This window comes from Panthera tigris, chromosome E1 (assembly GCF_018350195.1).
Source record: "Panthera tigris isolate Pti1 chromosome E1, P.tigris_Pti1_mat1.1, whole genome shotgun sequence".
NCBI lineage: Eukaryota > Metazoa > Chordata > Mammalia > Carnivora > Felidae > Panthera > Panthera tigris.
Window position 1 is genome coordinate 44,857,761 of NC_056673.1, and position 25,361 is coordinate 44,883,121.

Here is a 25,361-nt window from a genome sequence, read left to right on the forward strand (position 1 = left end):
CCTGACCTGTTTGTGGATTCCAGTTCCACGTTGGGCTCTGTGCTTGCTTGGTGTGCAGGGCCTGCTTGGGATTCTCTCTCCCTCTCTCTGCCCCTCCCACTCCCTCACTCATTCTCTCTCTAAATAAACTTAAAAAAATTGCCCATCTCACTCTGGGAAAGGGTAAGGTTATTTTCCCTTGCTGTTGATATTTGATATCTTCTTGTATATGATGCTTATAAATAGAAGCACCCAATCTTTGTGGTAAGCAAATTCATTAAACCCCTATAAGCAATTCCTACTGGGATGAGTGTTAAATCTAGAGCATGGCTGTGAACAGGCCTGTGGCAGTGGAAGTTCTCTGACATGCTGAGAAAACACACTTGGAAAAGTGAAACGAAAATAACACCTTTCCCTGTATTCCGATGATTATTCTAAATGATTACTTCAAAAAATGGAATCATAGCATTTTAGGTCTGGAAAGGACTCCTTCATGGATGAGGTTGGCAAAGCTTGAAAAGGTTAGGTAACAGGTCCATGTGGCTTGTCTGTGGATCAGCAAGGCTAGAACTCAGCTCTCTGTCCAGTGCTCTTTCTCTTAAACTCTTTTCTCTCCACTTAAGACATTCCAGTGTCATTTAAGGAGTTACTTTCCTGATTATTCATTAGAACGCAATTTGCTGGTCTTCTGTGTTGGAGTGGAAGACAAGTCGTATGTATAATATGCGTCCCTTGGTTCACCTGCTCTCTGGATAGCCCTCCACCTTGACCTTTTTTCCCTACCCTCTGCCCTCCACTGGATCTCCCCCTCCCCTTCAAACACTGTTATCTTTGGAAACATGTGTGTGCACTTTCCAACCTGGCTGGGATCAGGGGCAAGGTGCCGCTTGGTTTAATGGATTTTTTTCCCACAGTGCCTTAATTTGCCCAAGGGTTTGGAAGGTCACACAACTAACAAAAAGTAAACCGCAGTCGTTTGCCCTTTCAGCAGGTCTGTGTTCTGTTAATATAGCAAGAAATAAGAAAAAACTAGTAAGGAAAAAAAGGCAAAACTCCACTCGAAGTAACTGCGGACCCCCTGGAAAAGTTCAAGGCTGTTGTTCATTGTTTGAACTTTCCCCCTTGTGATTCACTTGTATTCCTTAAATCATCCTCAGACGTCTGATCAAGGAAGTGTTAGAGGAAAATACAAAGTCGGGTATTGGCATTGCAGTGTCCTGGCTCCTAGAAGTCGGTGGAGAATGTGCTTCTTTTCTTTGGTGCTGGGTGATCAGAGTGGGAGCCTTTTCCTGTGCAGGAAGCCCTCTTTGCTGCTGGGGCTACTGTGCGCAGGAACGCACCCCTTCCTAGTTCTCGTTCCTCAGTAGACATTCTGTGAAGGGCAGGCCTTTTTTTTCCATTCTAGTACTTACACTCAGGTCCCGCTAAGTACCAGGAGGGCCGTGTTTTTTTGTTTTGTTTAATCAGAGGTTGAAATGGAACCTCCCCCTGGGTGCCCGGGGAGTCCCTTTGGGGTAGCGCCCCCCCCTTCCGGAGGGCAGCATCCTGGCGGGGGTGGGGGGTTCAGCTTTGATCCCAGGGCACCTTTTGTCCCTGGAGGCGCCCTCTGCCAGCCAGGTATGTGGAGGGAAAGTGCTGTCCGCTTTCCAGGGCGGCCAGTGTGGGTCTGGGGAGCCGGAAAGTCCCTTTGGAGAGTTGCGGGGCGTGCGAGAAGCCAACACGGTGGCCACAGCGAACTCACTGGGCGTCTCCGAGGAAGTTCGGGTGGGGTCCGCCGGCTCTCGGGCTTTCTTCCTCTGAAATCCATCCCTGGGCAGAGCAAGCCCACTTCTCACCCAAACTCGTGGAGACGAGGGACTAGGCGGGCGCGGGGTTCGTTGAAGCGGATCGGGGAGCGCCTGGCCCAGGCGGCGAGGCCCCTCCAGCGCCGGTCCACGGCCCAGGGCGCCGGCTCAGCCGCCTCGGCCGGGCCGGTCCCGCGGGCGGGGACCGCTTACACGCTGACGGCGGCGGGGGCTCCGGGACTCCGGCCCGGGTCGGGCTCGGGGCGGCCAGTCGCCGGCGCCGCCCGTGCGCCCGCCCTCAGCCGCCCGGCGAGGCGGCGGCCTCCTCCGCCGGCGCGGGGTCCCCTGGTTAACCCCTGCCCGCCAGCCTGGCCGCTGATTGGAGGAGGCGGGGCGCCGGGGCAGCGGGGACCCCCCCACCTTCCTCGTCCCCTCCCCCTCCTCCCCCACTGTCGGCTCTTCCCCCACCCCCCCAGGACCCCCCCTGCCTCCCAGCCGTGCAAATCTCGCGAGGAAACACGCGGTTTCACTAGTGTGTTTACACCGATCACTACTAATCCGGACCGAACCGATCCGGATTAAGGGGCCGGAGGCGGGTCCTGGGCACCAGCGGTTCCGACCCCCCCGCCCTCCGCGCCGCACCCGAGTGGCCCCCAGCCGAGCGGGCCCCCACCTCCCGGCCCGGCCTGGGCCCTCCTGCGCCTCCCTTGGCCTTTGTCCGGCGCCAGGAGGCCGGTCCCGCGCCCCCCGCGGCCGCCCGGGCCCGGGCCCGCGTCGGGCGCCTGGCTCTGTACGCGAGCCCGGGGATCTGCGGCCTCCGCGGCCCCCCTCCCCCGCCCGCCCTCTCGTGGAGCCCGGCGCCGGCGGCGGCTGCCCGGGCGGGGGGTTGCGGCGCTCAGGAGAGGCCCCGGCTCCGCCCCGGGCCTGCCCAGGGGGAGAGCGGAGCGGTCGGCGGCCGGGTCGGGTCGGGGCCCCTCCCGGGAGGAGCGTGGAGCGGCGGCGGCGGCGGCGGCAGGTGAGAGGCTGAGCCCCGGGCGGGGGAGGGCGCCGGGCCTGGGGCATTAACCGTCCGGGGGACCCCCCCTCCGCTGAGGAGGCTGCGGCCCGGGCCCACCCGGGGGCCGGGCCGCAGCTCCTCCGCGCTGAGGCGGGAGGGGCTCCCCGAGGGCTGCGGGTCGCCGAGGGGCCGGGCTGAAGATGGGGGAGGCCCAGGCAGCCCCGGCCTGGGAGTGGGGCCGGCGGCCGGCAGGGCGAAGGGGACGCCCCGGCAGCTGGAGGCCCCGGCAGCCTCCTGGGCACCCCCGAGAGCCGGCCCGCCCTCCCTCCGTGACAGGTGGGCCTAGAGTTGGGGAAAGTTTGGAGCCGGCGGGAGGCAAGGGGCGCCGGGACCAGGCCCCATCGGTTCTGTTTCCCGGCTGTGGGCTGCAGGGAGGATCCCAGTCCAAGGCCCCGCAGGAATGAGACAGAGTGGAGATTTCCTTAACATGAGTTGACATTAAATGGAATAACCGCTGGGGCGTCATTTTCTGGGCCAGGCCTGGGGATGGAGGTTTAGGAAATGTTCTGAGAGACCCTAGGGTTTGAGGGAGGCTGCAACCTCTGCCATTCCGGCCTTGATTAGGGCAGGGCGAGACGCGAGGAAGGCCACTTAGGGGAAGCACACTCTGTCCCCTTTTTCCTTTCTTTCTTTTTCTTTTTTAAGATGCCTTTCTGCCTTTTCGAGAATTTCCTTATTCCCTCGCTAACCTGCGCTCGTTTGTGTGGGTGAAACTTTAATTTGTCACCCTTTCATTCCCCTTTGCCCCAGGCTCTCAATCCAGGAAGGGAAATGAAACTGGAAGACTGGTAGGGGTTGTTACAGTTAATGTGGAGTTGTTAGATTGCAGAGGAGCATGTTTAATTCATGTTCTCAGTGAACTTTTAAATCATGCCAATCATTCCAATCGCTGTTTAATAATATGTTCAAAGGGGTTCTGTGTAATGGTATATGTTCCTATTCCACTTGTAATATTAGGTTTCCAGTGGGCTCTGCAAGAGTTGATCTCTTGCGATGGATGGACGTATTTGCTGAAAGTAGCCTGTGCATTTATTGGTTGTGGAAGGAGTTTAAAAATGGTGTCCTCCTGCCCTTCCCTGCTTGGGAGGAGTGCTAAAAGCAGATGTCTAGAGAAACCTACTGCTCCAGGGAGTGGTCAGAAAAAAGATTTTGTAAAGGGATGGTTATGGAGCTCTGCTAATTTCCTGAGTGAATGCTGGTTGATGGTTTTACCATGGGTTCTCTATTAAATTTAAAATAATTAATTCCTTTTTTCATGAGCTACTGTGAGCTCTTCAGAGAAAGGAGCTATATAATAGCGTTATTTGAAGTTATTTGTAGCATCTGATTCATGCTGCATTATTTTTAAATTATTATTAATGATTCATATTTTTAGTTTAAGAACTAGTTCCTGTGGGTTTGGGAAACAAATATCCGAAAGTACTTGGTTAAATTCAAAGGTTGATGGAAGGAATTTTTGTCGTTGTTTTGCAAGCTAGTCCTTGTTCAACTTTTACTGAGATTATATGAGGGGTTTGAGGTTCTTTGCTGTTAAAATCAGAACTAGACAAGGATATAGTAGCCCTGCGAAGAGGACTTCTGAGCGTTTTAACTTTCAATGTATTACTGTTTGAGGCAGCACATTGTAGTTCATCGCTTGTATGCCGTATTTACTTGAGGTTTACCTGTATGTGACCATTCGATGAAATAATTACGTTTTGTTGTAACTAAAAATCGGTGCCTCGTGTTTTAGCTTTTATGGTCTCACAACCTACTTTTTCTTTTCCAGTAGAAATGATGGAAGAATTGCATAGCCTGGACCCTCGACGGCAGGAATTACTAGAGGCCAGGTTTACAGGGGTTGGCGTTAGTAAGGTGAGTAAAATGACCATAATGAGCACTGTTCACGGTCAAATGGAAACACATTTAGAAAACAGGTATGATCATTTTGGGTGGGTCATACTGGTAGATTGCAGGGGAGATGGGCTCACCTGTTCCGATGAACTTTTAGCTCCTACCAGTCATTCCGCTAACTTCACGGTACATTTGAAGGGATTCTAAATGGAACTATATGCATCTCTTTCCCCTCTAATTTAGGAGAGGTTTCCCATGGGTCTTGTTGCAAGGATACTAATGGGATGTGTATCTGGCTTTTGTGCCATATTTTGTCAAAACAACTCAGTCATTAAATTAAAAAAAAAAAAAAACTTAACGAAAAGGTATTGGCATAGATTCATTACGGTAGGTTTTTTGGATAGTTCTGTGATAAGAGTTTTGAAAAATCTGCTTCTGCTGTTTGTCAGTTCTCCAGATCTGTAGCTCAGCAGATTCCTCTTGGTTGCACCCCCAGACTGCTTTCTCTCCTCCTATTTTTCCTTCTTGTTCACTGTTTTTGTTCAGGGAACATAAAGTAAGATCAAGCCCCCAGGTGGTTACATTAAGCAACGTTATGGCTTCCTCTGTGTCCTTATGTAGTTCACTCTGCTCTCATAGGACGGTTTTAGTACAATATACTTATGATTTTAATACAATATGTAAAATATATTTACGATGTTGTATTTAAAAGCTTCACCATTCTAAGATCGTTGCATTCATTGGGCTTGAGACTTGTGAATTTTTGATCTTTGACTTCACGTGATACATACCTTTCCATGCTTCTCAAGAAATCTTACTTCTCATGGAGACCTGAATGTCAGTGACCTGCTTTGGTCAGTAGCTTCTTAAAGAAGAAGGTGTTTGTCAAGGTTTAGTTGGAAAAACTGGCTGCTTTGAGGGGTCTCATAATTTTGGTGAGCTGGAGTAGGTTGTTAGTTTTTGTTCATTCAACAGATAAATTGAGTGTCTACCGCATACTGGACACTGTGCAGGGTGTGAGGAATGACACCCCAACTTAGAGCCTCCAAGCCTCCGTCGTGGAGGAAGCGAGAGAGAGATGATACCTCGGTGACATCTGGGTTAGAACCGTGACCAGGTGCTGTGGGAACACAGGATTTGTTGCACATTTTGTAGTTCTTGGTTTCTTTGGCCACTTTGATTAAAGTGGCACTTAGGGCACTTTGGGAAGGCTATGCTGACTGTTGACACATATTGAAGATACACGTATAAGTGTAAGTTTTCTGATCTAGGAGAAGTAGTTCAACTGGAAGTGAGCAGTATGTTTGAGTATTAAATTGATCTCTGGATTAAATTGATTATGTGTCTTCTCATTTGGGAATTCAGCACAAGGTTCATATCCAAATCTGTCTGTTCAAGTGGTCACCTATGGAATAAAAGTAAGTTTGTATTCAAATTGTATGGTAGTTTAAACTCATTGGGTTTTGTTGTTAGTATGCCTTTCTTTTCCTCGATTTTTAAGGTCGTGATAGCTATATCCAAGTACTCTTTTGATGGGGTGGAGCATAAGTGATGGCGATAATTGACCTTGTGAATCTTGCTGCCCAGGCCTAAGTTAAAATCTGGTAATTAAGGTGTCAGAAGACTTAATCTGTTTAATAGGAAGTTCTTCCTGTTGTATGTATAAGGAAGTATATTTATATCCAAATGTTTTTTATGCCAGTAACTGTATGTTATGTTGATGTTTTTAGTCTACTATGACTATACTTACTGTAGTATATCATAATAAATATTATTCAAGGACTGGCAAGGGATTTTTTTTTTCCCCATAGCAAAGAAACTTGGGGGGGGGGGTGGGAAGCAAGTAAATATTCTGTAATTTGGAGTTAGGAAGAAGAAAAGAAAATATCCATTTTGTATAACTTCTTTTGCCTGCAAGACATTGTATCCCTCAGACCACTGATTTGAAATGGGACTGAGGAGGAGGAGGCCATGTACTGGGAGAAAAGGTGCTTTGAGAAAAACTCCGCCTCCTAGCTTTGAATTCCTCATTATGGGTCATCATTTCCCATTGAGGATGTCACTGAGTTGATAGTTTTCAGTTTCAGCCCTTGCTCCAAATGGGAGAGGAGAGTGACTTTCCTGTGATAGTGCCATCTAGTGGGACTGGTGCAGCCACAGGGGCTGTCTCTTGAGTTTCTCCTAACTATTCGTAACATTTTCAGTACTTTTTGATGTCCATAGAAGGAAGAAAGTTAGTGCCATTGTGGATTCTTTCCTAGTGGACAAGGGTGTTTTAAGTGGCTGCAGTCTTTGAACTTCCTGGTTGTTAATAGATCTTTTGTTATGTCACTTCAAGTTTTTTACACCTGCAAGTTAGATCTACATCACAAGACTTAGACTGAAATAAAATGGTCAAAAGCCACCACATTTATTATTTATGTTTAAGTTGCTCTTATGGGTAGGATTTTAATTCACAAATATAAAATTTTCTTGCATTTAAATGCATTCAGTTTCTCTTTCTTTCAGCGTGTTTAATTTTTAATGACTGGTAAACCAGAAGGATTTGTTTTGTGCCTTGGGATGCATTGTGTGGATTTTTAAGAGGTTGGGGTTTTCTGTCACTAGTGGGTTGATGATAGGGGAAAGTAGCCTGATGGACACCAAGAAAATAGGGTTGGTTTTTCTCCTCTATCTAGCTGCCAGTTTTTTTAGGTGGGCATGTAACCATCCTTTTAGCATTTTTGAGGTGATAAGGTTAAATTGGGTTGTGAACCTACTTCTTCATTTCTTGTTGACCTGATATGTGAGCTATCCTACTTCTTTTTTTAAGGTCTCCTCCCTTATACTGGATAAGCCACTTCTAGTTATGTGAAACTGACTCTACCTTGTATTTAAATGTTTTCAGTGAGGACCTATTGTAGCTTATATTCCCTACCCTGCTTTCTCTCTCTCTTTTTTCTTTTAAGATTATATTCTTTTAAGTAATCTCTGTATTCAAACTCACAACCCCAAGATCAGGAGTCATATGCTCCACCATTTTAGAGCCAGCAGGGCACCCCATTTGACAATTTAAGTACAGGTAGTCTCTGTGATTCCAGAGGCCATGTGAAGTAGGTAGAATTGCACCTCTGCACGCACTGTATTTATAGCTAGTTTAGTTTTTTTTTTTTTAAGTTTATTTTTTTATTTAAGTAATCTCTATACCCAACGTGGGGCTCAAACTCACAACCTCGAGATCAAGAATCTCATGCTCTTCTGACTGAGCCAGCCAGGTGCCCTTGTAGCCAGTTTAGTTTTAATGCTAATATAGTAGTAAATACTTACATGGTACTTACTAAGTGCCAAATACAATAAAAGTGATGTGAATTTAAATCTTTTGTAACAGGGATACTAGTCTTAATAAACCTCTGTTCTCTTTTTGTGAGACCTGCTAATGCCCACTGCATTGCTCCCGCTGGTTGAATTCTGGACTTACCAAGGATCACATTGTTACAATTTGCACTTGTATTATAATTACATAATTTAATAAAAAATTTTGGAGACCAGTGAAATATAATTGCAAAATGTAAGAATTGTTGATTCTATGAAAACTAAGTTGACTGCCATGGAAAAACTGTAAGGTGAGCCAATAAGGAGATACTTCTAAAGGTTTATAAGTTTTTGTTTTTTTGTAATCTGGAAGAATTCTTCATTTAGATCCTTGGCAAATATCTCTTAAGTCTTGCTTCACTTTTGAAGAAGTTGAAACTAGAAATTGTGGCTGATGCATTATGGGTGTGGTTTGTGTGAGACCAGGACTATAGTCTGTGGATCTGTAACTCAAAAGGGCTGCATCAAAAGACTTGCAACAGAATATACATTTACATGTTGCAAGTTCAAAGAAAATGTCTAAGGTGTAATTTTTTTTTTTTTTTTATATTCCCCACTGCAACCTACTTTTTTGATTAATGTTATTAGTTTCAGTTGTATTGAATAAAAAGAATTAATATGGTCTGTGATGGATGGTATCGAAAAGAAGAGCAAAATGAGAATCCATGAAAGTGGGACGGTCTGTACTGACACAAGAACCTTCACTTTATAGAGCCTGCTGTAAGACCATATATTTTTAAGTAGTATCACATAGTAGATTTTTTCATGTCTTGAAGAAAAGTGATCATTTTCTACCTCTTGTAAGTTTGTGAGTGATACGTGATCAGCGTATTTAAAATATTTTTATTTTTTTCTGATACACGATCAGTGTAAATGATCAGATTTAACTTCTGAAAAGATATTTAAGCAACTGATAACTTTTTCTCCTGTTATTTAGTTAATTGCATCAATTAGAAGGTGTCAGTTTTGGATAGCTAGTGTTAGCTATTTTACATACCAATCCAGTAATTTAAAAAAATATATGTTTAGGTGTTTTGCATTTAATACATAGTTAGACAGTGCTTAATAAGCATAAATTCTGAGAGAAAGTCTGTACTTAAACCATTGAATTTTAAGGCACTGTTAAATTTATTGTTATGTTTGCCTTTATGTTGACTTCTCCCTTTCGTTCACTTCGTATTTGTTTAATTCTCTCATTTCACATCTAGCCAAGTATCAGCTCCTGTCTCTTCTTTCTCTGAAATTTCTCAAGCATTTGTCTGCTCTCCCTGCTACTTTCTCAATCCTTCCTCGTTCATAACTGTAATAACCAGCCTCTCCTACCCCATTTATCTTTCTGTAAACTGTCTCCAGTTATATTTCTAAAAATACCAGTGTTGTTTTATTCCCTTGCTTTAAAGGTTCCCGTAGACTGTTGGACTGAATTAAAACTCCTACCCTAATTTTTCAACTTCACAGCCAGTGGTCTGTTCTCCTAGTGCTGTGCTCTGCTTGCTCAAACCGTGACTGATCTGTTAGCAAACAGGCTCATGCTCTCTCCTTTACCTTTCCTTTTTTATTTGCCTGCTGAACTTTCAGCTTACTGTTCAGAGCGCAATGTGTCTTTATAGCTTTTCCAGATACTTGCACCATTCTCGTTGAATTATTTTATTAGCACCCGATAACCTACTTTTATTATGACATGCATTGTTTGTTTCCCCTATTAGTCTCCTTGAGAACACGTATGACTGTTGAAATGCTCAGCACATCATGCACATTGAATAAGTCTTTGTTGAGTTAGAAAAGAGTATTGAGAAGATGAAAGTAAAGTTAGTTGTCACCCATAGGCATGGTCTGCTCTAGCTTATTGTTTTACTCCAGTCTCAAAATTCTTGTCTTTTATTTAGGAGATTTAATTCATCCACATATAATGCTATGACATATATTCAGGCTTAAATCTTCCTTGTGTTTCTTTTTAAATCTTTCTTACGCCTCTTTTACCTTCTCTTAAAATGATTTTTTTCATTTATTGATTTTTCTATTATGAAAGATAAAGAAATAAGCATTTAATACTTTTTCTCTCCCCATCTCCAAATTTTTGTCAGTTATTGTTAAATGTTTATTTTTTTGAGAGAGAGAGTGAGCATGAGTGCATGAGCCGGGGAGGGGCAGAGAGAAGGGAACAGAGCATCTGAAGTAGGCCCCATGCTGACAGCAGAGAGCCCAGTGTAGGGCTCGAACTCATGAACTATGAGATCATGACCTGAGCCCAAACCAAGAGTTGGATGCTTAACCGACTGAGCCACACAGGTGCCCCATCGTTTTTTAAAAAAATTATTTATTTAAGGAAGAGCGAGCTCTCGTGAGCATATGCGCACGAGTGGGCGAGGGGCAGAGAGAGAATCCCAAGCAGGCTCCACACTGTCAGCGCAGAGCCCAGTGAAAGGCTTGAACTCACACACTGTGAGTCTAACACTCAACTGACTGAGCCACCCAGGCACCTTGGTTTTGACCCATCATTATCACCCATAGTCTGTAGTTTACATTAGGGTTCACTTTTGGTGTTATACATTCTATGGGTTTGCTCAAATGTACGATATTTCTCTATTATAGCATAATACATAGTAGTTCTATTGCCCTAAAAACCCTCTGTGCTCTGGCTCTTTATCCCTCCCTCCCCAGCCTTTAGCAACTACTGATCTTTTTACTGTCTCCATAGTTTCATTGTTTCTGGAATGTCATATAGTTGGATCACACAGGATATAGCCTTTTCACACTGGCTTCTTTCACTTTGTAATATTCCTCTTAAGTTTTCTCCGTGGCTTTTCATGGCTTGTTAGATCATTTCTTTTCAGCACTGAATAATATTTCATTGTCTAGATGTACCGCAATTTATTATCCATTCACCTACTGAAGGACATCTGGTTTGCTTTCAAGTTTTAGCAATTATGAATAAAGCTGCTATAAACATCAATGTGCAGATTTTTGTGAATGGTTGAAGTACTTTTATTTATTCTCTTGGGATTCATTGGGCTTCTTGAATCAATGGATTGCTGATTTTGATCAGTTCCAGAATATTCTCAGCTGTTGTCTCCTCATATGTCTCCTCTGTCATTGTCGTCTTGCACTCTATTTAAACGTGTTAGAACTTCTTACTGTATTTTCACTGCCTCCTACCTTGTTTTCTGTATTGCTGGTCTTTATCATTTCCCAGGGCTGAATACTGTGTTGTTTCTTCTGACCTACGTTCCGCTTCTTTATTTTCTTTTTAAATTTGTCTAATCTGCGTAAACCTATCCATTGACTTTCCATGAGGGCTGGTTTGTTTCTGGGTCACTCTTGCCCTGAAAAGGTAGCGCTGTGCTCCTTGTTTAAAGTATGGGGTGGATTTCTCAGACTTTCCTCATTGGGGAGGTCCCAGGCTTTGACTTTATTCTCTCCCGACACCCCAGGCCTCCTAAAAGTATAGCTCATTTTCGAAGTTTTTCTTTGGAATTAAATCTGCAAATGCCCTCAAATAGAAGTAAATTTTGAGTGCTGAACTTACCTTTCTTTTTCTTTTTTTTTTTTAAGTTTATTTTGAGAGAGAGAAAGAGTATGTGTGCAGGTGGGAGGAGGGGCAGAGAAGGAGGGAGAGAGAGACTCTCAGGCAGCATGAGCCTGATGCGAGCCTGATGTGGCTCCAATTCACCAATTGTGAGATCCTGACCTGAGCCAAAGTCAGGCGTCAGAAGTTTAACCAACTGAGCCACCCATCTGAGCTTACCTTTCTGAGTTTTTGTTTTCTCATGGATTTTGGTGCAGTAAGTCCTCATTTCATTTTTTAATTTAAAAAGTTTTTTTTAAGTTTTATTATTATTTTGAGAGAGAGTGCACATGGGAGGGGCAGAGAGAGAGAGAGAGGGAATGAGAGAGAGAATCTTAAGCAGACTCTGCACTGTCACGGTGCAGAGCTCGATGTGGGGCAGGATCATGACCTGAGCTGAAATCAAGAGTCAGTTGCTTAACCCACTGAGCCTCCCAGGTGCCCTCTTTTGTTAGTTTTAGAATGAGAGTGAGAGCGCACACATGTGTACACATGAACAGAGAAGGGGCAGAGAGAGGGAGAGAGAGAGAGAGAAAGAAAGAATATCCCAACCATGGAGCCCAACATGGGGCTCAGTGCCACAACTTTGGGATCATGACATGAGCTGAAATCAAGAGTTGGTTGCTCAACTGACTGAGCTACCCAGGCACCCCAGACTTTTTACAGTCAGTGATATTATAAACCTGTTTAACACTTAAAAAGTGTGCATGAACTCTTGTGCCACAGCAGGTAAAGAATCCATACCTAGGTTTCTCCCTTGTGATTTTTCACTTCTCATCTGCTCCCTTCCTTCCTGTATGGGGTGTTGTCATCACTCCTGGCCATTAGTGTCACTTGTGTTATTTCTTATTCTCTGTTTACTTTTAGGTGAATAAAGATTGAATTGAAATATTCCTTAAAACTATTTAAAAAGGCAAGGAGAAGGGAAATAAATAAGGTATATTATCAGTGATTTCATATTTCAACCCTAAGTCTAGGGATGATTTGGCTTGGTCGGTCTTGTTCTTCTTGGCCTTGTCTGGGTCTCAAATTGCTAGGTCTCTCTTGGTGGTAGGTTTCACTTGGCCCTAATTACTACTAGATGTGATGGGACTGGATTAGTTTACATTATGCTTCCTAGTATGTTAGCCATGTTAAATGCTTCTTGGGCTATTCTCTTTGAGCTTTTACAGTGCAGTTGCCCCGTTACCCTAATCCAGAAGGAAACTACTTTTTTTCTAGTTCCAGATATTCCTTCCTTGGACTTTAGACATATTAAAAAAAAATCATTTCTGGAGTATTTGGTGACTTTGCCCTACAGAGGGGTTCACCTTTCCGTTTCTCTATTCTCTTTGGTTCATTTGAGAGTAGTCTTTTGGCTTAGTGTGGGGCCACAGAGCTTCTCTTGTAGGGTCATTTGTCTTAGCACCTGCCTGCCCCTTGGTCAACTTTTTTGCCCTTACAGCGACTTTAATGGGAAATCTGGTTTTATAATTTGGACTGTTCTTTTTATTTATGTATTTTTATTTTAGAGAGAGAGAGAGAGAGAACATGAGCAGGGGAGAGGGGCAGAGGGAGAGAGAATCTTAAGTAGGCTCCATGCTCAGTGTGGAGCCCTACCCCACGACCCTGGGATCATGACCTGAGCTGAAATCAAGAGTTGGACACTCAACTGATTGAGCCACCCAGACACCCCTGTTCTTCTTTTTTTTTTTTTTTCTTTTTTTAAGTTTTTAGTTCCAGTATAGTTAACATACAGTGTTATATTAGTTTCAGGTGTATAATGTAGTGATTCAGAAATTCTGTACATCATTCACTGCTCATCAGGATAATAACTTTTTTGTTGTAAGAAATACTTAAAGGGGCGCCTGGGTGGCTCAGTCGGTTAAGCATCTGACTTCAGCTCAGGTCAAGATCTCGTGGTCCGTGAGTTCGAGCCCCGCGTCGGGCTCTGGGCTGATGGCTCAGAGCCTGGAGCCTGCTTCCGATTCTGTGTCTCCCTCTCTCTCTGCCCCTCCCCCGTTCATGCTCTGTCTCTTTCTGTCTCAAAAATAAATAAACGTTAAAAAAATTAAAAAGAAATACTTAAAAACATTTCTTTTAATGTTTATTTATTTTTGAGAGAGAGAGAGAGAACATGAGAGAGAGGGAGACACAGAATCTGAAGCAGGCTCCAGGCTCTAGAGCTGTCAGCATAGAGCCTGATGTGGGGCTCTACCTCACCAACTGTGAGATCATGACCTGAGCCAAAGTCAGACACCCAACCAACTGAGCCACCCAGGCGCCCCTCCAATCATTTTTCAAAAAAATTTTTAAGTGTTTATTTTTGACAGAGAGAGAGAGACAGACAGAGTGTGAGTGGAGGAGGGGCAGAGAAAGAAAGAGACACAGGATCCAAAGCAGGCTGCAGGCTTCAGGCTCTGAGCCGTCAGCACAGAGCCTGGATGCGGGGCTCAAACTCACGAACCGTGAGATCATGACCTGAGCCGAAGTCAGACACTTAAACCGACTCAGCCACCCAGGTGCCCCCTAATAATTTTTTTTAAAGTTTATTTCTTTTTGAGAGAGTGTACATGTGGGCACCAGTGAGTGGGGGAGGGGCAGAGACAGAGGGAAGCAGAATTCAAAGCAGGCTCTGCACCGTCAGTGCAGAGTCTGATGTGGGACTTGAACCCATGAACTGTGAGATCCTGACATGAGCTGGAGTTATATGCTTAACTGACTGAGACACCCAGGCAGCCTCCCCCATTCTAATCATTCTTGAGTGTCCAGTGACATTAAGGACATTCACTTTGTTGTGCAGCCATCACCACCATCTCTCTCAAGAAACTTCATCTTGCAAAAACGAAGTCTATACTCATTAAACAGTAACTCCCCATTTACTCCTCATCCCAGACCGTAGCAATTACTATTCTGCTTTCTGTTCCTATGAATTTAACTGCTTTAGAAATCTCACATAAATGGGGTCATACAGTGTTTGTCTCTTTGTGAATGGCTTACGTATCTCACCTAGCGTAGTATGCTCAAGGTTCATCCATGTTGTAGTGTGTGTCAGACTCTCCTTCCTTTTTAAAGCTGAATAATACTCCATTATGTGTACCACATTTTATTTATCCATTTATCTGTCACTGGACATTTGGGTTGCTTCTTCCTTTTGGCTACTGTGAATACTGCTGTGAACATAGGTGTACAAATGTCTATTTGAGTCCTTTCATTTCTTTTGGGTATCTAGGCAGAAGTCAAATGGCTGGATCATATTAAATTTCATTATTTGGTTGGAGTTTGACCTCCCTTCAGCTCTTATAATGGACAAAGGGCAGCCAAAAATGGTGATTCTTTTTCTTTTAGTTTACATCTACAAAAACCTAAGCTTAGGAATTGCATTAACATCTATAGAAGAATTAGTAATAATACTCATTGCAGTTTTTCAGATAGTACAGTTGGCCTAGGAAGTTGAAGAAATAAGCCATCGTGTAATTTGATGAGTTACATAGGATAGCCTTTTATTTTAGCCAGCTTTAGAACAATAATAGCAATCTATCCAAATTTGGTGTCGTAGAATTTTATTTTAACCAGTATTGTCTTAAATATTAGGTCCTGTGAAGACTGTTAATGTTGCCCACATAAAGAAAATAAGATATTAATATCTGTTGTAATGGATGTGACCTGTAATGACTGATAACTTTGCTTCTATAAGGAGTAAATATGTGACTTTTATCACATAAACTGCTGCCAGAGTTGGTATTAATATGGTTCCTGTTTTGCCTGACTCCAGAGGAATACTAAGGATTAATTGTGGAATTAAAATGTAATCTGAAGGGCTGGCTGATCTCAGGAGATGGTGCCTCCAGCTCAGGATATCTTCTGTTAATTAACTCTAACAGACAGATTTAATGTTGAAATTTAGGAGAAGCTACTAGCATCAAAGCAAAACCAACTTACCCAGTCTGTGTTAGGTTAACGATTGACTAGCTAGAACCGAGACACAAAACATTCCATCAATTTCTTATGAACCGTTTGACCCTCTTGTATGATAATCTGGATAAGATGAAGGAAAAGAGACATAATAGCTAAATTGAAGTTTTAATGCTCAAAATTTTCAGCAGTTAGAGTTCAACCAACTTCTGTTGAGTCTGTACTAAGTCTAGGTGTTGTGGAGGATTATTAAAAAAAAAAAAAAAGCAAGATGCACTATATGTTCTTGAGGCACTTAGGCCAACATGGACCCAGATGTCTATAGCACACAGCTGAGGGTGAATATAGAGATGTGAAGGTACTGTGAGCCTCAAAGAAGGGAGTGTAGTTTGCTCAGGAGTCAGATTGTGTGTGGAAAAGATGAGACCTTTTCTGTGCTGCTCAGAAAGATCACCGTAACATACACCACAGGTAAACAACCTAAGAAAAGTTCTGATAAAATGTTATTACAGAATAAGTCACAGAATGATAGCACAGCTTGGTTTTGAAGCTTAACAAAACTGCTTGGGGTCTAGGGTAGAGGTTCTTTTTTAAAGATTTAATTTCAGTTAGGTATGATATATTTAGTTAGTACAGAACTCAGAAGATTTCAAAGATATACAGTGAAACATCTCTTTGACACCTTTCCTATGTCCATCTGGTTTCCCTCCCTGGAGACAACCATTAACAGTTTCTTTTATTTATATATGTGATAGGATAGGTGTGATACAAATCATATATATTTGTTGTGTATGTAATATATTTTATATATACATATGTGTGTGTATATATGTATATATACGTATATATACATATATACATATGTGTATATGTATGTGTGTATACATACATATGTGTGTATATATGTATGGGTATATATACACACATATACATATGTATACATATGTATATATACATATATATACACATATATACATATGTATATATACATATATATACACACACACATATATATATGTGTATATATATATACATATATATATATATATAGGTGTGCAAATACATTGCTATATTAGCCCCTTCCATTTTTTTTTAAAGTTTATTTATTTATTTTGAGAGAGAGCAAGTATGAGCAGAGAAGGGGGGAGAGAGAAAGAGAATCCCAAGCAGCCTCTGTACTGCCAGCTCAGAGCCTGTTGTGGAGCTCAAACCCACAAACTGAGATCATGACCTGAACCAAAATCAAGAGTTGGATGCTTAACCAACTAAGCCACCCAGGTGCCCCAGCCCCCTCCAATTTTTAAAAATACAGTGACAAGTATATTATATATACTATTGTATATTTTGCTTTTTGTGCTTAAAATCTTAGAAGTTGTTTTATAATAGGATACATAGAGCTTCCTAGACCTTTTTCCAGAGGCTGCTTAAATTCCATTGTACAGCTGAACCATGTTTCCTGTTGATGGACATTTAAAATGGACAAGATTTGTTTTTGAAGTTTATTTATTTAGAGAGAGCACGCAAGTTGGGAAGGGGCAGAGAGAGGGGCAGAGAGAATTCCAAGCAGGCTCCTGATGCAGAGCTCGAACTCAGGAACTGCAAGATCATGATCTGAGCTGAAATCAAGAGTTGGATGCTTACCAACTGACTGAACCACCCAGGTACCCCAAGCTTTTGTTGATATAAGCAGTGCTGTAGTGAATAGCCTTGTACATAATGGCATTTCACATGTGTTTATATATGTTTACAGGATAAATCCCTAGAAGTGGAATTGCTGGGTCAAAGGAAAGGAGCCTTTGTAATTTCAGTAGTTATAGCCACATTCCTGTCTGTGGAGAGGAGGAATATAGTTTGATACCTGTCTTTAAGTCAGTCAGTGTTCTGTATCTCTGAATAAAACCATTGGTTTCTTCATAGTCAGTTATGGCAAAGGAGTTCATGGACAGGTGTTAGGGTTCTTGAACCTCGTCAAATGGTAGGTAAAATTTGTATACATTTATGGATGTATCTTAGGTAAAATTTGTACATATTTATGGATGTATCTTTTCTGGGAGGTAAGGGTTCTGCAGCTTTCATATATTCTTAAACAGTCTTGTGACCCAAAATAGGGTTAAAAAACACTGTATAGCAGTTGGTTACCTCAAATTAGAACACATGTTTGTCTTTTACAAGAAGTATTTGAGCATGTAAGTAGTTATTAGAGGGATGTTGTATGGAGAGTTACTGTGCAGGAGACTTGACTAATTCCCAGTCTTTTGTTGTTCTTCCCTCACTCCCTTGAGAGGCCATGTTTTATTTAATTTAATTTATTTATTTGTTTGTTTTATTATTATTTTTTCATGTTTATTTTTGAGACAGAGAAAGGGAGAGCCTGAGCAGGGGAGGGGTAGAGAGAGAGAGGGAGACACAGAATCTGAAGCAGGCTCCAGGCTCTGAGCTGTCAGCATAGAGCCCGACGTGGGGCTCGAACTCACAAACTGCGAGATCCTGACCTGAGCCGAAGTTGGATGCTTAACTGTCTGAGTCACCCCGGTACCCCCACCTCAATCTTAAGGAAGGGAAAGGGAAAAAAACCCCAAGATGTGACAAATAGGAGAAAAATTAGTAATATGGCAGATTTAAATACAAATGTATTGATATTAAATAGTTAAAGGTCTAGCACTCCAGTTAAAAGGGAATGTCAGGTTAGGTCACTGTTATATGACCCACCAAATGCTGTCTATAAAGAAACCCACTTTATTTTTAATCTGTATCTTTATAATTAAAAGGATGGAAAAAAAATACTGTATAAACACTAAGAAGGCTGGAGTGGCTATGTTTGTATTAGACAAAGGAGTCTCCAGAACAAAGAAAATATTGTAAGGGATAATGAAGCACATATCATAATGAAAAAAGGATCAATTCATTGGGAAGACCCAGCAGTCCGAAATGTCTGTGCATCCAGTAATAGAGCAAAGCAAAAACTGACAACTGAAAGCAGCAATTGACAAATCCATAATTGTAGTTGAAAATTGCAACATCCTCTCAATAATTGATAGAATAAGCAGGCAAAAAAAAAAAAATCAAGGATATAAAAGATTTGGACATGTCTATCAATGGACTGTACCTAATTGACAGTTCTGGAACACCATGCCCACATTCTTTTCAAGTGCACAAGGAACATTTATGAAAATAGATTATGCTGGGCTATGAAACATGTTTCAACAAATTTAAAAGGATTTAAATTATAAGGAGTATTCTCACTACAATGGAATTAAAGAAATCAAAAAGAAAAAGATATCTGGAAAATTGCCAAATATTTAAAAGTTAAATAACATACTTCTAAATAAAAATGACATACTTCTAAATAAACTTTAAATTTGAATTCACAAGGGAAATTAGAATCTATTTTGAACTAAATGAAAATGAAAACACAGTATATCTAAATTTGTGGAATGCAGCTAAAGCAGTGCTTTTAGGAGGAAACCTAAAGGTTCAAAAGAAAGGTCTAAATAACCCATGCTTCTGCCTTCAGAAGCTAGAAAAAGAGCAAACTAAGTGGAATGAAAGAAATAAAGAGCTGAAATAAATGAAAGAGGCAAATTTGAATAACCCTATATTTATTTTTAAAAAATGGATTTGTAATTAAAAACCTTTCCACAAAGAAAAGTCCAGACTCACATGGCTTTATTGGTAAATTGTATCCATCAAACATTTAAGGAAGAAATGGTAACAAAAATTTCACAAATGTCAGAAAACTCTAATGAGGACAGCATTATCTAGATATCAAACCAGGCAAAGACATGAGGTAAAAAGAAAACTGTAGCTTAACATCCCTCATGAAAGTATAGTCAAAAATCATTAAAAAGTATTAGCAAATTGAATCTCTCTCTCTCTCTATATATATACATACACACACATACGTAAAGGGTAATACATCATGACTTATTGGGTTTAATCCCAATTACAAGGTTGATTTAACATTAAAAGTCAGTGTAATTCACCATATTGATAAAAAAAAAAAAAGCAGAAAAGCCAAATGACTTTGTAACAGATGCATGAAAAACATTTAAACAAAGTTGACTAATCTGTGATAAAAGCTCTCAGCTAATGAGGACTGCTAGAAAGGAGCCTCCTCAATCTGATCCAAGGCGTTTGTGAAGAACTGGCAGTGGCCCTCATACTTCATGGTAAAAGATTGAATGCTTTCCATCCATTGTCCAGAACAAGTTAAGGATATTCATTCTCACTTCTGTTTAACCTGTTCTGAAGATCCTAGCTGTGTATTAAGGCAAATAAAAGGAATAAGCCTACAGATTGGAAAGGAAAAGTAAAACTATGTTTATTTTTTAGATGTCTTATAAATGACATGATTGCATATGTAGAAAGTTCTAAGTAATCTATAAAATGCTATTAGAGTTTCAGTTTAGGATACAAGATCAATTTATGAAAATCAGTTGTATTTCTGCATACTAGGAATGCACAGTTGGCAATTGAAATTTGAAAAGCAATACCATTTACAATAGCATCAAGTAACATAAATATAAAAACATTCCCCAAGAACAGAAGAGAATATTTGTTGCAGTTCCTTGTAATAGAAGTTACCTTGTATTCTCATTTCATTGTGAGGGCATCGAGATACAAAGGATTATAGAACGCTTACTTGTTCATGAGCACGCCTTTATTAAACACCTATTAAGTAACAGATACTGTGCTGGGGATAGTAGTATATGGTAGTGAATAAAGAAGATAATTCGTGCCCTCATGGAGTTTATAATCTAGTGGAGATTGAAGGAAGAACTGGATTTAGGTCACTGAATTTCCAGCTTTGGCTTAGCATTGTTAAATTTTACTTATCTTTCTATTTTTTAAGTAAACTCTACACCCAACACATGGGGCTTGAACTCACAACCCTGAGACCCATGCTCTGCCAGCTGAGCCAACTGAGCCAGGCCGGGGGAGAAGGGGCTGCAGCTTTAATTTAGGTGAATGGTTCAAAGTCTTTACCTTTTGGTTGTATCTGAAATATTGCAACTAGTTGAATAATCTGGTCTCTGTGTGGGCAAACTGTTTTGTTGTAATACACGCTTGACAGTTTATAGGGTGAGTAAAACTGGTTGGCTTGGCTTCTTGAACTGTTGGTGGGAATGCAAACTGGTGCAGCCATTGTGGAAAACAGTATGGAGGTTCCTTAAGAAATTAAAAATAGAACTACCCTATGATCCAGGAATCGGACTACTGGATATTTACCCCAAAAATATAAAAACACGAATTCAAAGGGATACATGCACTCCTATGTTTATTGCAACATTCTTTACTATAATAGTATATAGTATAATGCTAAGTGAAATAAGTCCGTCAGAGAAAGACAACATATGACCTCACTTGTGTAGAATTTAAGAAAATAAGACAAACAAGCAAAGGAAAAAAAGAGAGAGAGATAAACCAAGAAACAGACTTTTAACTCTGAAGAACAAACTGATGGTTACCAGAGGGGAGGTGGGTGCAGATGGGGGAAATAGAGGATGAGGATTAAAGAGTACACTTACCATGATTTTAAAAAAGGAAAATGTTTTTTAGAAAGAAAAGGATGTGCATCTTTGTCCTTCTAGCGATGAGTCCTTTCTGTGCTGTTGAGATACACATTAAGTTGTGCAAAACTGATAGCAATGTGGGAAAAAACAAGACAAAACTCGTTTGGTTGGTTGGTTAAAATTTCATGTTAAAGATGGTCTGTGAATAGCCTCCCTATTCCCAAGGGGAAAGAAATGCCTAGTCTTCATTGAGCACCACCTCATAGAAGAGGCGTTGTTTTCTTCCTTCCCCAGTATATAGTATTATTTTAGTTAATCCTTTTACTATCCCTAAGGTGGGTGTTTTTCCCTCTTTTTATCATGGATGAAAAGAGCTCATATATCACAGAGCTCATATATCCTATCAGTGATTTGCCCAGTTTCATACACTGGTTCACTGATTCCCACACCTGTCTGATTTTAAACTGTTGGTACCAGCCGTTCTCAGTAATTTTTCTATTGGTCACACTCCTGAGCCATCTCATTCTTTCCCATTCAGGAAATGCACTTAACGGTTCTAAGTTTGAATCTATTTTTTATTTTATAATTTTTTTAAATGTTTGTTTTATTTTTGAGGGAGAGAGCATGCAAGTGGGGGAGGGGCAGAGAGCAGGAGACCGAGGATGATCCTAAGCAGGCTCCGTGCTGACAGCTGAGAGCCCCATGCAAGGCTCAGACTCACAAACTGTGAGATCATGACCTGAGCCAAAGTCAGATGCTTAACTGAGTGAACCACCCAGGTGCCCCAAGTCATTGATTATATAAACTTAAAATTACTGTGTTACATTCTAGCTTTTGAAGGGGCAGAGAGTGCATTAGTGATGTCTGACTTTTTGGTTTCGGTCTGCCTGGCTCTTTACAGATGAGTAAATTGAGGCTCAGAGCATTTGACTTGCCAGAGGTTGTACCACAATCATTAAATGGCAGAACTGGAATTTAGACTACTGACTCCTATGATTATACCAATATATTGGGCTCTGCAATAGAAATTTTGTGATAGTTTCCTGTAAGAGATGGCATAGGTTTGTTTCTTACAGATTAATTAATGATCTCCTCAAAACAGTAAAAGCCAGGAACTTAAACTTACTGATCATCAAACTTTTTTCACGGTTTTGTACTTCTTGCATATTTTGAATCTAGATTATGTTGATCTTTGTTTTTCTTATGACCATTTCTTCTGTGTTGTCTTCACTGTGAATATGCCCCCAGAATTTTGTACAGAACTCCTCTTTTCTATTTGTAAATATTGAATTTGTAGTTTTTAATCTGTAAAGGAGTTTCTAAGCATAAGGAGAAAGACTGAAGCTAAAATGTAAGCTTTCTAGTGAAATACATAGTAAGTAGTCCGTATGACTTGCTTCTACATGTGTTGAAGTCATATTCCTTTCCCTTACAATTAGTTTTTATTGATTTTTAATTATATAAGGAATGCATGCATACTTTTACAATGATGTAACTGTAATTGCTCTGAAAAGTTTGAGATGTATCCGTCTAGACTTAAAAAATTTTTTTTAATGTTTGTTTATTTTTGAGAGAGAGACAGAAGGCGAACAGGAGAGGGGCAGAGAGAGAGGGAAACACAGAATCCGAAACAGGCTCCAGGCTGAGCTGTCAGCACAGAGCCTGATGTGGTGCTCAAACCCATGAATCGTGAGATCATGACCTGAGCCAAAGTCGGATGCTTAACCAACTGAGCCACCTGGGCGCCCCTAGATTTTTAAAGTATTGTACTTATCCACTTGCATACATATTTTTGCATAGAAAACACATTACTGATTTTTGTGATTTTTACAGAAATTGAATCCAACTATCATTGCTGTTCTGCAACTTGCCTATTTTTCACTCAGCAGATGATTTTGAGATCTGCCATTTAGATGTTGCTAAGTTTGGATGATTGTTCTTTCTTCCACTCTCTTTCTTTCTTATGTTTGTTTACTTTTGATGGGGGGAGTGAGAGAGAGAGAGAGACAGAGAGACAGAGAGAGAGACAGAGAGAGAACTCGCACATGTGCACACTCAGGAGCAGGGAAGGAGCAGAGAGGGAGACAGAAGATCCGAAGCAGGCTCCTCGCTGACAGCGGAGATGTCACCCCCAAAACCCCCTCCCCTCTCAGTTCTAGGCAACTACCAGTCCACTTTTTGTTTCCATAGATTTGCATATTCTGAACATTTCGTATAAATAGAATCATACAATATGTGGTCCTTTGTGAGTGGCTTCTTTAATTTAGCATCATATTTTCAAGGTTCATTTATGTTATAGCCTGTATCAGAACTTCTTTTTATTGCCAAATAATATTCCATCGTATGGATATACCACATTTTGTTTATCCATTCTTCAGTTGATGGACATCTGGGTTTTTTCCCCCATTTTTTGGCTATTATGAATAATGGTGCTGTGAATATTCATGTACATATTTCTGTGTGTACATGTATTCATTTCTCTTGGCTGTATTCTTAGTGGTGGAATTGCTGGATCTTATGGTTAAGAGATACTTTGTTAAAGGCTGGAGCTAACATAAAACTCAAAAGATCTCTTTTGTAAAAAAAAAAAAATTTTTTTTATTTTGGGAGGGGGAGAGAGAGAGAGCTCGAGAGCGAGCGCACGTGTGTGCCTGTGCATGAGCTGGGGTGGGGCAGAGAGAGGAGGGAGAATCTCAAGCGCGCTCTGTGCTGTTAGCTCAGAGTCTGAGGCAGGGCTCAATCTCACTAACAATGAGATGACTGAGCCACCCAGGCGCCCCTAAAGATCTCTTATTTTAGTCATTAGTCTAACTATTTGAGGAACTGCCAGACTTTTCCAGTATGGCTGCCCTATTTTATATTCCTGCCTGCAGTGTGTGAGGGTTAAGCTTTCTCCATATCCTTGCTGACACATTATTATCTGTTTTGATTATGTGCATCAAATCTTGAGTGAATTATGTAGACTTTTATAGGCAGGTTTCCAGGAGAGAAGACAGTTAAAAGATTTCTTGTTTTTCTTATTGTTGGGCTTGCTTGTTGTCTGGAAATCGATATTATTAAATTACATGGTTAGAGTTTGGCATGACTGAAATGTTACAAAAAATCATTAATATCAATTAGGGATTTTTTTGACAGTGTAATACATTTTTGTTTACTTACTAAAACAAAAATCATTTAAAATCTCTGTGTGTGTGTGTGTGTGTGTGTGTGTGTGTGTGTGTGTCTGTGTTTGGGTTTTTTTGTTTTTTGTTTTTGGTTTTTTTGGTTGAAGGTGTGTTTTTGTTGTTGTTTTGGCCTGGTATATTCACTGTAAATTTCAGTTAATCTGATTTTTTGTTTGTTTGGGGGGAGGTTGATTTTTTTCAGTTTTTAATTTTAATTCCAGTATAGTTAGCATACAGTGTTATATTAGTTTCAGGTGTACAATATAGTGATTCAGAAATTCTGTATTACTCAGTGCTCATCATAAGCGTATTCTTTTTTTTTAATTTTTTTAAACGTTTATTTATTTTTGAGACATAGAGAGACAGAGCATGAACAGGGGAGGGGCAGAGAGAGAGGGGAGACACAGAATCTGAAACGGGCTCCAGGCTCTGAGCGGTCAGCACAGAGCCCGACGCGGGGCTCGAACTCACAGACCGCGAGATCATGACCTGAGCCGAAGTCGGACGCTCAACCGACTGAGCCACCCAGGCGCCCCTCATAAGTGTATTCTTAATGAAGGCTTTTTAAAATGAGGTGTAATTGTCATACAACATTATATTTCAGATAGACAATAAAATCACCCCCCTTTGCTCAAAATTAAATGGAAGTAAAAAATGAACTTCCTTATACCTATGCCACCCAAGTATGTTTGCTACTGTTATTATTAGAGTTAAACCACTTGATTCATTTGAACATTTTTTCGGGTTTTCTAGGATAAGTAGATAGCTTCACTTGGAATCATGACTGATTATCATAGTAAAAAAGCTACCTCAGTTACCAATAAAAGTTATATTGGAATGGATTGAAATGGTGCTGCCAGGTTTTAAATAAGTCAAATTGTTTTTGTTCTTTACACATTTTTTTTCTTTAGGAGAGTGTTGCTGAAAATGATTTTATAAGTTTAAAGGTACCGTACTCCCTGCTCAATTGGGAACATTCTGGAAGTAAGGGGGTTCTGCCAGTTGCTGAGTATGTGTATTATAATTATGCATTCTGAAACTGGAGAAATAACCACATCAGTGTTCATGACCCACTGTTAGGTGGGCCTGAGCTAAAACTGTATTGTGATCACCTGACCTCCATCATCCCCTCTTCTGACTGGTGGACCACAGTGATGTTTTGAGTTTTCTGGAATTAGTATCTGTTCAGAGCCAGTGTCTAATAATCCTCAAAATGTCGTT

The 25,361-nt window shown here is 41.1% G+C and overlaps 1 protein-coding gene across 5 annotated transcripts in view; it reads left to right on the top strand.

Moving 5' to 3' along the window:
• Window positions 1-25,361, top strand: part of TLK2 (tousled like kinase 2) — a 123,324-nt gene that overhangs the window by 6,393 nt on the left and 91,570 nt on the right. Inside the window, exons 1-2 of one of the 5 annotated variants that reach the window (XM_042967402.1) lie at window positions 2,571-2,778; window positions 4,589-4,674. In XM_042967402.1, coding sequence (XP_042823336.1) covers window positions 4,594-4,674 — 81 coding nt within the window. In that variant the 5' untranslated portion in view covers window positions 2,571-2,778; window positions 4,589-4,593. Of the gene's footprint in view, window positions 1-2,570; window positions 2,779-4,588; window positions 4,675-25,361 lie in introns of those variants that run through there. The other 4 variants (XM_042967403.1, XM_042967404.1, XM_015540292.2 and 1 more) reach the window with 4 other exon arrangements.